This window comes from Carya illinoinensis, chromosome 10 (genome assembly GCF_018687715.1).
Source record: "Carya illinoinensis cultivar Pawnee chromosome 10, C.illinoinensisPawnee_v1, whole genome shotgun sequence".
NCBI lineage: Eukaryota > Viridiplantae > Streptophyta > Magnoliopsida > Fagales > Juglandaceae > Carya > Carya illinoinensis.
In genome coordinates, this window is record NC_056761.1 from 36,865,976 (window position 1) to 36,879,313 (window position 13,338).

At 36.8% G+C, this 13,338-nt stretch overlaps 2 protein-coding genes across 5 annotated transcripts in view; one reads left to right on the forward strand and one right to left on the reverse strand.

Moving 5' to 3' along the window:
* LOC122279926 (mRNA-capping enzyme-like) overlaps nucleotides 1-9,899 on the forward strand; it is a 28,358-nt gene extending 18,459 nt beyond the window's left edge. For 2 of the 3 annotated variants that reach the window (XM_043090832.1, XM_043090834.1), the window contains 8 exons: nucleotides 4,275-4,509; nucleotides 4,623-4,760; nucleotides 7,103-7,225; nucleotides 7,318-7,416; nucleotides 7,774-7,863; nucleotides 7,981-8,071; nucleotides 9,135-9,265; nucleotides 9,368-9,899. In XM_043090832.1, coding sequence (XP_042946766.1) covers nucleotides 4,275-4,509; nucleotides 4,623-4,760; nucleotides 7,103-7,225; nucleotides 7,318-7,416; nucleotides 7,774-7,863; nucleotides 7,981-8,071; nucleotides 9,135-9,265; nucleotides 9,368-9,511 — 1,051 coding nt within the window. In that variant the 3' untranslated portion in view covers nucleotides 9,512-9,899. The remainder of the gene's footprint in view (nucleotides 1-4,274; nucleotides 4,510-4,622; nucleotides 4,761-7,102; nucleotides 7,226-7,317; nucleotides 7,417-7,773; nucleotides 7,864-7,980; nucleotides 8,072-9,134; nucleotides 9,266-9,367) is intronic. The other variant, XM_043090833.1, reaches the window with a different exon arrangement.
* A 1,143-nt stretch (nucleotides 9,900-11,042) lies between these two features.
* On the reverse strand, nucleotides 11,043-12,766 carry LOC122279927. 2 transcript variants are annotated; one of them, XM_043090836.1, is made up of 2 exons: nucleotides 11,907-12,766; nucleotides 11,043-11,353 (listed from the first exon to the last, which is right to left on the reverse strand). In XM_043090836.1, the coding sequence occupies exon 1, from the start codon at nucleotides 12,245-12,247 to the stop codon at nucleotides 11,909-11,911; it is 339 nt and encodes a 112-aa protein (XP_042946770.1). In that variant the 5' UTR covers nucleotides 12,248-12,766; the 3' UTR covers nucleotides 11,043-11,353; nucleotides 11,907-11,908. The 2 variants fall into 2 exon arrangements, with proteins under 2 accessions (XP_042946770.1, XP_042946769.1); XM_043090835.1 differs by having other exon boundaries at nucleotides 11,043-11,345; nucleotides 11,907-12,765.
* Between the last annotated feature and the right edge of the window lie 572 nt (nucleotides 12,767-13,338).

The window sequence follows — 13,338 nt, forward strand, 5'->3', positions numbered from 1 at the left end:
AATTGTTTCGTACTTATTTCCGTGATTTACTCTTCCGTGTAATTAGCTTAATATTTGACAGATTGTATAGGGATAACAGTAGCATATATGTAGCTCTTTCCATGTATAGAATTCCTTGTACAGTTTATATAATAGAGAGAAATCACAAGGCCAACCATTCGGCCATTCATTCATCTGTTTTGACTTATCTTGACAAAACTTCCCACTGTTTGCATGCTTCAGAATAGTAGCTTTGGACCCAGTAACACTTCGAATGGATTGCAAAAAGACTTTCCATCCAATGCCATTTGTGCCTTCCTGAATCACCAACATACCTTTCCTCCTTCCATTCCAGAATTCTGAGAGTTGCAGAAAGCTGCCCCTTGCATTACTATGATGTTGTATGATGAGAACTCCATTACCCATCCTTAGCTCTCTGAAGAATCCTTCATGACATCTAAGTTCTAAACAATCCTCAATCCCCTTAGCCACCCACGAAGATGTCGTCCCACCTATACACATGAACTTAGCTATTCTTTTGCTACGTTTAGAGATACAAAAACTATTTCTTCCCTCTTTCGTAAAAACGGAAGTTTTTGATTCCACCTTCAACCACCTCTTGCCTTCCAACTGAGACAAATCCACATTGCGTGTCTTCATTGTCAGATCCCAAATCCCAAATCAGAGATACCTCATTACTCCCACTTCATCATCTTAAGGAAAAATGCCCACAAAAGAGGTGATTGAAGAAATGTAGATCACTAGATCTGTGCCCACTGAAAATCAATGGTGGAGGTAGAGACACAGGTTGCAGTACCTCTTAACTGTGGTTATTGAAAAAAAAAAAAGATACTCCTGGTCGTCGGAGGATGACCGACGTTGGAGGCCCCTCAACGGAGTTGTTGGTCAAGTTTGTGGAGGTGGCGGAAGCAGAGCCACAGGTTGCAGTACCCCTTAACTGTGTTAACGAAAAAAGCATAAGAAACTCCCTATCGCCGAAGGAGGACCTACGTCAGAGTCCCCTTAATGGAGTCCCTGGAGTCGGTTGGTCAAGTCTGTGGCGGTGGTGGAGGTAGAGGCATGGCGATGGTTGTTGACACCTCCGAGAAAGAAAAATAGCGAAAAACTATCTTGCCGAAGGGGGAACTGAAGCACGATGACCCTCAGCCAGGATGCTAGGGCCCGTTGGCCTCGTTTGTGATGGAGGTGAGGTGTCACTCGTCGTTCGAGGGTGGATGACGAGTGGCAGTGGGATGGATGCCTTAGGGTTTTCTCTGGCTCACTGTTGGGTTTTCTCTGAGGATTTATTTAGTTGAGAAAGAAGTCCCCTTCAATACAAATGTTAATTACTCTTCAATTACGAAGTATGTCTTCACAACCCTTGCCTGACATGCACGAAGGGTTAAATGCTAAATAGTTGCTATAGTTTGGCCTCTAAACAGGTTACTTCCTTACTCTTAGAAATGAACTTTTTCATCCTTATACTCTCAACTTCAGTTTTTGGAGGCTTGGACAAAAGTTTGATGTCCACCTGATGTTGGAGGGTTGGGAGTTAGTAATTTGTGTAGTTTTAATAAAGCTTTGTTGGGGAAGTGGTGGAGATTTAATAAGGAAGAGGGTGCGATGTGGAGGGGGGTGATTTCCCAGAAGTATCGAAGTGATTGGGGGAGTTCATGTACTAAGGAGAGTAGGGGGACTTATGGAGTAAGTTTATGGAAATTTATTAGAAAAGGATGGGATAATTTTGTGAAACATGTTTATTTCGTTGTAGGTGAGGGCTCAAGAATTCGTTTCTGGTTTGATGTTTGGTGTGGTGAGACTGCTTTGTTTAGAGCATTCTCAACTGTCTTCAGATTGGTTGTTAATCAGCAGGCTTCAATTTCAGAGTTGATGAGTTATTCTAATGAAGAGGTGCATTGGAATGTCAATTTTTTCAGATCTGTTCAGGATTGGGAAATTGAGGAGGTTACTGAATTTTTCAAGTTTTTTTATTCAGTGGATATTATAAGACAAGAAAGGGATCAAATCTTCTGGAGAAACACAGCGTCTAAAAAGTTTTCGGTCAGATCATTTTATAAGATGAATGATCAGCATAATATCTATTTTCCTTGGAAGAACATTTGGAAGGCTCGTATTCCGTCTAAGGTTGCTTTTTTTGTTTGGATAGAGGCAATTGGGAACATTCAGACAATTGATAAATTGAGAAAACGTGGATTGATGGTTATGGAGTGGTTTTTAGAAGATTTGGACTGCCAAATTCAATGAAAGAATTGCTTGCTTGTTGGCCTAGACTTCATTCTTGCTCTCAAGTGGCAATTGCATGGAAGATGATTCTTTTGTGTATTATGTGGTGCATATGGCTGGAAAGGAATGAGAGGTGTTTTAATAATAGGGAATGAACTGTAGAAGAACTTTGGAAATTTTTTATGGTTTCCCTGTTTAGTTGGTTTTCAGCTATTCTTCTGAATGGTGGGGCAGTTCATGAGTTTCTGTCCTTGTTGCTTTAGTAGTTGAATGCATCTAGGTGTTTCTTTTGTCTACTTCCTGTGTAAATGAGCTTTGCCTATATAAAATTTTACTTATCAAAAAAAGAAAAAGAACTTCAGTTTTTTTTTTTTTTAATCCTTTCAATACAGTTCCATTATTCTCACTAACAGAATCCCCACCATGTGGCTCATAAGCCACATCACCACCAATAAAAACACCCCTCGAGTCACAATAATTAAGAAATCAAAAGAACAAACATTTAAAATTAACAAAAACTTAAAAAAAAAAAGTCAATTAAAAAAATACGAAGATTGGGAGGCCTGGAGGGGATGTCCCCTCCCAATCACAGCCACCCCCATTAATTTTTTTTTTTTTTTTTTTTTTTTTTGTTTTTTCTTTTTTATATGTACGTTTTGTTTTTCATTTTTTATTATTGCGACACGTGGATATACACATGGCTAAATAGGACATTTGGCACATTTTAATTGGTGGTGGTGTGACTTATGAGCCACGTGGCAGGGGTTCTGTTAGTGGTTTTGATAGATTTGTAACAGAAGGATCAAAATGACCAAAGTTGAGAGTATAAGGATAAAAAAGTTCATTTTTAAAAGTCAGGGAATAATCTGTTTAAAGGCCAAAGCACAGGGATTATTTCAGTATTTAACAATTTAAACAAAAAAAATACAACCAATCAAATCTTCAATTTGTTCAAGTACAATTGACATATGTAGGTACCATTGGTGCCTTTGTTATACTACCAGTATTAGGAATCTCTGTCTTGCGACTTTGTATTTTGAACTATGGATCAAAAACAAGCCTTAGGAGATACTCCTTGCAAGACATTGTCTAAGCTTATGGTAACACCACTAGTAGTATTAACTTAAAAAAAAACCACCACTAATAGTATTAAGATAAATTTTGCACAAAAGTTGGGAAAGTGAATTTTTTCACTGAGTATAGACGTCCATCACTACTGCAATAATTACATATTTAACCGAAGACTCCTTTCAGCATGGCATCTGGCACAATGTGGCCCTTATCGTTGCAGGTGTTCTACTCATTAAAATTTCCAAAGTTCATAAAATTAGAAATTACTATAAAAATGGCTGTCACTTCCATTTTCCATGCTGCCATCACTTTGCTTCACCATGGGATGGTTATTTTTAAAAGCAGACCAGTCAGACACTAATGAAGTGCATTCATGTAATACAAGCAACTGAGTCTATGTTTTCGACCTTACGGCTAAATGGAATATGATCATTTAATGCCCCAATGGAAGGCCCAAATCATATGGCCTATACTCCAAAAGGATTAGTTAAGATACAATTAGAGCCCCAGTAGAATATTATAAAGTGCAAGAATTTCTCATTCCCAAGTAGTGTGGGATCTCATACACCACCTACTTTATTCTCTTATCATATGGGGTATCACAACCTTCCCCCTTTAAATTCCATACATCCTCGTCGGGCCCATTTGTCGTAGGTGGCACGGCTCAAGTCCCGCATTTCTGGTTGGGATAAGCTCTGATACCTTTTGTAACGCCCCAATGGAAGGCCCAAAACACTTGGCTTATACTCCAAAAGGACTAGTCAATGATACAATTAGAGCCCCATTGGAACATTATAAAGAACAAGAACTTCTCCTTCCCAAGCAATGTTGGATTCCATACATTACCTACCTTATCCTCTTATCATATAGGTTAATCACAGATCAGATTTAATAGTGGCTCTTGTTTTCTTTCACGACATTGTAAAAATTGGAAAGGAAGTGTTTATCACAGTTGATTGTGGAAGTTATTTTCTGTTCAGTGTTCCTTGTTCTGGCACAAATTCTGGCATGAGGAGACCGATGAGAGACAATATTTGTTGCGTGGTATGCAGGGACAATTTACAACTGTTGAGGCAGCGTTATTATTATGCCACATGGAAAGCTGATGGAACACGGTATATGATGCTAATAACCATAGATGGATGTTACTTGATTGACAGGAGTTATAATTTCCGACGGGTGCAGATGAGGTTTCCTTGCAGAAACACAAATGATGTATGCATACATATATGTTTGCTTTTTTAAGTTCCTTATATTGAGTGTTTTGCACAGGCATCTTTTTTATCAATGAGATCCAACCTGACATTCTCCTTTTTTTGGATTGTAAGGGTTTAGCCGACAAGACTCATCACTTTACATTACTCGATGGGGAGATGATAATCGATACTTTGCCAGACTCAAAGAAGCAAGAGAGAAGATACCTTATCTATGATCTTATGGCAATAAATCAAGTGCCTGTAATAGAGGTTTGATTTACAACTAATGAGAAGAAAAACAGTCATGCTGATTGTCTCATCCTTGCTGGTTCTTATGTCAATAGTTTATGTTGCAGGAGCACCTTTATATAGAAGAATAGCTTTTAACTATATGTGATATGGTGTTTGCATAAATGCTGAATTTACTTACTTCTTTCAGACTGTATTTTTACCCTTTGATTCATATGCCCAAGTCCTTTTACCACAGGTCCACAAGCATTGCAATATATGCATCTCGATCCAATGTGTCATTGGGAAACAATTTCATTATTTATTAATACTTCATCTAGTATCATCTACCAAAAACATGTGGAATATTAATCCCTTGGCTTATTTATTTGTGGACAATGTTCAGTCACCCGAAATGGGGCAGTTTTTGTCTCAAGTAGTTGGGTCTGTTATATGGATTCTTTCCCTTAGTTTGGTATAGAGAAATATTCGCTATTATACCCTTTGCAATCGTGACCTGTATCACAGTCTCAAACTATATCCTGTTTACCTTCGTCTTGAATTACATCACGCTTTGGTACTAAGAGTTTCTTTTATGTTCACCTTCCTGTTGTCTTGTTCTCTTCTGGTCCTAATTTCAGCATATTATGGATTTACTTGTTTTTTTTAATGTTAATTATATTGGCACTCATGCATGTTACCATTTTTCATTTGGCTATAGCCTATACTCATTTTTCAGATTTTTTGTTTTCTTATGTTACTTAACCTTCAATAAAAAGACATTTGGTGTTTGAAAGATTGAGTTCGCAATGCACTTTGGCTATTGTCATATAACCTTCTATAAGAATAGTCAGTGTCATAAAATTGGTGTTGCCGGTGCCATCTGGCACTTGGCATCCACCATGTCCTCCTTTTTTTCCCTAATTCTGAAAGACCATGTATTCGTCTGTCCTGAAATTCTTAGGTTATAATTTTTTTCCCTTGGTCATTACTGATGTTTTATCTCCTTTGTTCCTCTTGAATTAACCCTGCCAATATTAATACCTTTGCAATGGATATTATACGATTACTTTTTAAAAAAAAAAAAGAAGAAAAAAAAAGAACAAAACTAAGATGAGTGATTGAAGGATCATAGGAATATTCAAACAATTTTGTGAGATGCATAACTAGACACTGTCTTCCTTTTTTTTTTTTGATAAGTAAAAGATAAATATTATTGATCAGAATATAATAGGCATGGCCCGTGTACACAAAAAGTATACATAAGGTACCTAAATACATTCTATGAGTGAGGAATTAAAGATGAGAAATCATGGACATTGTCCCCATTTAGTACAATAGCGGAAAACCAAAGCAGTAAATTTTGAAGAAAAAAGTTCTTTAGCTTCTCCATGGTGCGTTCCTTGTCTTCAAAGCAACGTGCATTTCTTTCCGACCAAACACACCACATGATACATAGTGGGATCATCTTCCATACTGCTGCCACTTGCTGGCAACCTTGTATCTTCCTCCAACACCCCAGCAGATCCACCACCCTCATAGGCATAACCCAAGCAACGTTGACCCTTTGGAAAATCTCATCCCATATCTATCTTGTAACCTCACAATGTAATAGAAGGTGATCCACAGATTCTCCATTCTTTTTGCACATATAACACCAATCCATCACTACACACCCCCTCTTCCTCAAGTTATCCGTGGTCAAGATCTTCCCAAGACACTGTCTTCCTAATTGTGTGTGTTTTTTTTTTCATTATGACTGTATGATGCATTTTATTTTCAAGTGGTTTTTTGGCTGTTTGGCTTAGATATTGGAATAAGTAATGGGCGTGCAGGCGTGCGCGCGTGCGTGCACACATATTGTGGAATAAATAATGTTGCTCCATGGAAGAGTTGCTTGTAATCGGGCAAACAGAATATTCAAAATTCTTATTGAAGTAGCATACTCAGTCGCAACAGCTTAAACCTATCTCTATCCAATCTAAGACTTATGGATTTGTGAAATCTGGTATTAAGGTAGCAGAGTTTTATACGGTATGGTTCAGTCAGATGTTGAGAAACGAATGGAAATTTCTACACTAGAAGTAAATGCTTGATATTTTAGTGTCAATTTTGTGGGGTTTTTGGCTGTACGACACCACTAAAGGAGAGAGCCCTGCTCTCTTGAATTTATTACCTTTGATTATTGCATTGTTTTAGTTGCATTCTCTCTTTGAAATCCCAGATTTGTTCAGACATTGGTGTGGCATTTTAGAATGACCAGATCAATATGCCCGAAGTGTCCCTGATCTGCAGTATTTACTTCTTTATATGTGTGCTTTTTCTATCTTCGCTTTTTTGTATCCTTTATAGATATATGGTATGCTAATTTAATTGTGATGCAGCGGCCTTTCTACGAGCGGTGGAAGATGCTTGAGAAAGAAGTGATTGAACCTCGAAATTTTGAACGCCACAATATTTACCAGTGTAGGAATCCATATTATAGATACGACCTTGAACCATTCAGGGTATGCATTATCTGACTACCAACATTTTATTCCATCTCGTTATATTTCTTTGTGCTGGATTTTTTTGTTGATCTGGTTTAAATGTTTATCAGGTGAGGAGGAAAGACTTTTGGTTGCTCTCTACTGTTACCAAGCTTTTAAAGGAATTCATTCCAACGCTCTCACATGATGCAGATGGTCTTATTTTTCAGGTGGTTTGATGATTTGAAACTGTGAACAAACCTTGGAATTCAAATATCTTTTTATAGTTGTCTGACTTGTGTCTAACTTTCCTGGAAAGTATTAGTTTGGGGAGAATTTATTCATTCAACTCATCTGTTTCAGAGCCATAAAGTTCACCTTTCAATTGCTAGTAGTGTGTTGTTATTAGATTATTAGAAGGACCTTTAGCAACGCTACCATGTACACTCAGAAGTTTTCAAGTTCTGAGTCTACATGTCTTGTCCTGTGTCATTTTGGGAAGAACACTATGGTCTACATGGTCAAGTTGAATTATACTTATTTTAAGGTTTTAGAAAAATGGTACCGATAATCATTTTTGTTTGCAGGGTTGGGATGATCCTTATATCCCTCGCACGCATGAAGGCCTCTTGAAGTGGAAATACGCTCACATGAATTCAGTTGACTTTCTGTTCGAGGTTGTACTATTTTATATTCTATATTAGTTTGGGCGTCTCTTTTATTTCTATCTATATTGGCTATATTGGCTCCTTGTTCATAGAGATGCTGGCCTTCTAATATTTATTGGTGGACAGATAGACAATGATGGTCGTCAACTACTTTTTCTGCATGAACGGGGAAAGAAGAAACTGATGGAAGGGAAAGGGAGTAGGGTTGTGTTCGGAGGTCAATGTTTTTTTTTCCCTCATTTTATAATGTACCTTGCTTCTTTGTTGATGATATTATCTGGCTTTCATGAATCAATGTTTAAGCGAAAATCTCAGTTTAGCTTTACAAAGGTTTCAATTGACAAAAGCACTTGGGAGTGTTCGTAAACTATTGGCACAAAACTTTACTAGGGTTTCAGCTATGAGATTCATATGAACTTTTTGTGGAAACAGATGCTAGTTAAAGTTTTCGACTCCTAGATAAGTGACATAAATTTTTATGGTAATAATTTTTGGCATAAATATTTAAATTGTTTTATTAGTGCTTCAAAAGGAAATAGTTTTTAGCATAAACAGTCTTTTAACTAGGCATGATAATTTTTTTTATTATCAGTAACTAGGCATTATAATTGCGGGGTCCTTACAGTGGACATGCCTGTTTCCAACTGTAGTGTACATAACTTTGCTTTGAGATTTGTATTTTTGATGGCCTGTCTATTTCATTTGAAGTTAGGGTCACGTGCTTATTGATCCCTCCGCATAACATTATATACATTGAACCTATCAAAAAAATAACATTATATACATTGAGGAATTTTGCCTTCCAAGGACAAAAGCATCTAATGCTAGTTTCTGACCTTGCCAAGTTGCAGAAAACAAGAACATCAACTTAAGAGGATTTTAGAGATACTGTAAATGATGTTTCATCATTTTCTGATTCCCGTCTCTTTTTTCACCTTTCAATTTCCCATATTTTATGGATGACAGGGGATAAATGATGATGTATTGTTGAGATTGTCGATTTTGGATCTTCAGTTGAGACAAGCAAATTTCTAGCCCCACCCCTACAACACTAAAAAAAAAAAAAAGGCTGCAATTTAAATGGGATTGCATTTTTTTTTTTGAATGGATGCTTTTGTGCTACATCTGTCTTCACTGACTTGCATACTTCTGTTATATGCGCTTTTATTCCAAGTTTAATTTATTTTTGTTATTCTCATTTAGGTATAAATATATGAAACGTATTGTCTTGATTCTGATTTCTCACCGAAGTTAAAAAAAAAAAAAAAAAAAAAATGCAGATGGTTCAGACCCCTCCTTGTATTCTGGAAAAATTATTGAGTGTAAGTGGGGTTTTGACGAAGAGGAATGGATCTTCATGCGGATCAGAGTAGATAAATCAACTCCGAATGATTTCAATACTTACAAGAAGGTCAGTCTCACCACTGAATTATCTACAATCTGTTAATCTGTTACCCATATCGTTTGGAACCAGGTGCACTTGATGAAGCCGGTTGGTTGTTTTAAATTACAGGTCATGCGGAGTATAAGGGACAATATCACACAGGAAGTCTTGTTGGACGAAATTAAAGAGATCATTCGCTTACCCATGTATGCAGATAGGATACGGAACGATAGTAAACCCCATCAGCATTCGAATTCAGCACGGCGGAGGTGATGGATGGAGGGTTGAGCAATAGATGTCCACAATACCTTTCGAGGTCTATTAGTGATCGGAGACAGATTCTGAAGCATACCCTTCCGATATCCGCATGCACAGGTCACATTACAATTTCCATGATGCCAGATTTTGGTAGGCGCTTTGCATGGTCGGTCGGATGGTTGGTGAGATTTTCTGTAATTAGCTATTTTTAGCTATAATCTTGTAACGTGTGCTGTGCTGGTGCGTAGTTCGATCCAGTTGGTACACTTGGTGCTCCTCAACATCAGGCCTGAAAGTAATTTTTCATTTAGTTGTTCAGATCAAGAGTTAGGATTTAGGGTCTCCATGTATATTATTATCGATTATCATTATTATTATTATTATAATTAATTTTTTATTGTTATATGTGGTGATTGATAATTTTTCTATGTAGACAAGGGCTTCTTCTTCTTCTTTTTTTATTTTTTATTTTTTTTTATTTTATATATTGATCGATAATTGTGCTAGTTGTTGATTAACTCCCTTTAAAAAAATATATATATAACATGCATATTAGCTCAACATTGAAATTTGACCGTTAAGATAAGAAAATAAAAATAATAATAAAAATTCAAGTGACACGGTTCTAACAATTGGATCTAGAAAGGATGTAAGCTGCAAAAGATGAATAGTTATTAGAGGGGGCTAGAGTATAATGTTGAGCACAACTTGACCTAAGGATGAATCTTCACCTGTGCAATAACTTCATCGGATAAAACATTAACTACTGGATTTGTATGGTTTTAGCTCCCATGTCTGGCTTTCAACTTTTTATTGCAAATGGACAATTGCTTTGGCACTCCAACTAATCCTTTTCATATTAAACCATCGATCACCCAAGCAATTTTTTTGGGACTTTTTCAGCTAAAATTGTTCAAATGTCTCGAGTAATGCAACCAAATGCAATATGATGCATCGCTTTGCCCACCTATCCAGCAGGCTTGAGTCCAAAATATGTAGCTTGGTCTAAAATTGGGTGTCAATGAAATATTCCCCAATCAGAGCCAAGACGAACCACGCTGTAACACGTGGCTAAAGAATATTCGCCCGGGCAGCCTTCCCTCTAAAAGGAAAAAGACAACAAATTCAAGTAACTAAATCCCAATTCTAGAGGAGGATAGATTTCTTATCTGCTTCTTCCATTTCTCATCCTTCGACTTGATTTTGAAAGGCTATCCCTATCAGACCACCACCTGGACACCTCCTCCCTCTTGTTACTTTCAGGAAGCTCAAGGATGTTCATTATCTGATCTCAGCTAGGAGATCAAACGGCTCTATCACACTTCATGTTCCAATTTAATACAGATGCAGGAGTTACTAAAGGCGATAGCTGAGTTCTGATAAATAAACATTGAACTGTGGCATGACAAAACAAGTTTGGCTAGTTACTCCTCCACATAATCAATATTTTTTGCTATACCTGCAAGATTGACAGCCTGTGGTTGCAGTACTTCGCTATCAAGAATTTATATTCCCAGACATCATGTCCCGGATGAAATCCAGAGTATCCAAGGAAGAGGAAATCGCAATCCATGTTGCTCTCTAATTTAGTGTTGCTTTTCGAGCTTTACATTTATTTATGAGCAGGCAGTTCCACGCTTTGGCAATAGGGTAACTAACAATATCTGAAACAAGGTCATGAGCATATCTCCTCCATGCTTTAACCTCAGCTTAACCCTTCAACCCATTATTTAATCTACTTCAGGTTTGTGTGCCTAACTCCATAGTCGAACAATGCTTTGTCGGGTTGAGCAAAACTGGAGTAGTTTTGGCTAATCCATTGGGAGACATCAGTTGAAGGATATTTTTCCTGTTTTACTGATGAATCATATAAGGAAAAATATAGTTGCAAGTACAATTGTACACTAATCTGTGCACCAATGTGATGTGATTGGTCAAAAAGTAGATTTTTATTGAAAACAATGTTAATTTAAATTTTAAGTATGAATGAATCAGTATTGGTACACAGATTAGTACGCGATTATGCTTGTATATAGCAAAACTCTTACACAAAATTTCTGTTTTGACAAACTTCCATAAGAAAACCACGTAATGTGCAAACTGACATTCTAATCACATCAAAATATCCATGCAATATGCATTCACGGTTGTAAGAAATTATTGCACAGCATGTCCATCCTTCAACTAAGCGTTACCACAAACTCATGCATCAACCAAATAATCCAGGCATACTATGAGCAACATTTCCCAACCCAAATTTATTGTGTCCAAGAATATAACATAAATGTCAATAAACAATTACATACACGGGAACAAACACAGACTCAAAGCAAAATCAACAACTAGAATTCAAATAGAATAGCTTAATTTCAGATGCAAGTATGTTTTTTAAGAACATATAGACACTTACGATTAAAAGACCTGCAACACAGGCCTCTTTCCAAGCCTCTTGATCTCCTTATCCATTTTCCCTGTAAGCATCAATCCAAACATCTTGAGATCACATATAAAAGACCAAAACGGATGCCCGAACGTGGCCGGAACGTTCCCTTCGACAAAGAAATGGCTGTACCAGGCCAATCCATACCCAAAGGAGGGCACAAGGAACAAAAACCACCAGCTGAAGATCACTGAGCAAAGCGAGAAGAAAATACCAATAAGCGTGCCCACAAAATGCCAACGCCGTGTGGATGGTTTGGAGTGTTGGTTCACATAGAAAGCCCAAAACTCGTCTAAGCTCCTAAAATTCATGTTCCTCCGAAACAAAATGAGCCCGATTCAAAAATATAATTTTATTTCCCAACCCTTTCTTGATTTCCTCATAAAGATATAACCAAATCAGAAATCTGATTCTTGGGTGCTCCTAATATATAAAATCGGCAATCAATCCAAAGATGCAATATAGTTTTGGTCGAATTTGCAATGAATTGAGAGGTTTTGAGCCTAGTTAGCTTCTGGGTATGCTTCAAATCATATCACGAACAAAACCCAGAAAGACCTTCTGGTTTTTGGGCGAAATTCTCTCTTTCAAGACAGATTTTCTGATCTTTTCATCTTCTCTGTGAGTGGTGGGGATGCCAGCTCGATGATGTGCTCGAGAATTTAAACATGGGGATATCAGAAACGGTTCGGTCTGAAGTTTGGACTGTATCTCTCTCTCAGTCAAGAATTCAAAGTAGGTTTACGGTCTCGTCGCGCAACAATCAGTCAGAGTTTTATCATTGATTCTCTCTTTATTCTCACTTAAAACTTGGCGTTTGGAGACTTCGTACCGACAAGAAAATAAGGCTTGTCTGGGAGCCATTTCTTCTTAAACACTTGTAATAATTTTTTTTATTAACGCTACTCAAATATAAATAAAATATTTTTATTTAATTATTATAATTTTTTTAAATTTTTAAATAAATTTTTTATCAAATATAAAAATAAAAATTATATTAAAAAAATTATATTATCACAATATTTTAAATTTATGATACTTTTATTCAATCTTTTTTTTTTTTTTTCAAAATTCAATAAAATATTTTAACTCAAACAATTTCATTACTATTTACGCAACTCTCTTCACATCTCATTACCTAAACATGTCATAAGTTGGTGAAGAAGAAATTAGTGCTTTCTCTTCTCTCGCGAGAAGAAGTAAGGTTTCCAGTGCCTTCGGTCTCCAAAGGCTTAAGGTCTCACTCTCTGTGAGTTTTGTCTTTGGTTTCAGTTGTTACATTGTCTAGTGTTGTTGAGGGCATGAATGGAAGCCAAAGAGCTGGCAAAACATTGGGAGAGAATACAACTATCTATGGAAGAGAGTTCCTTCTTCCATGTGAAAAAAGAGGGACTCAAGAAAG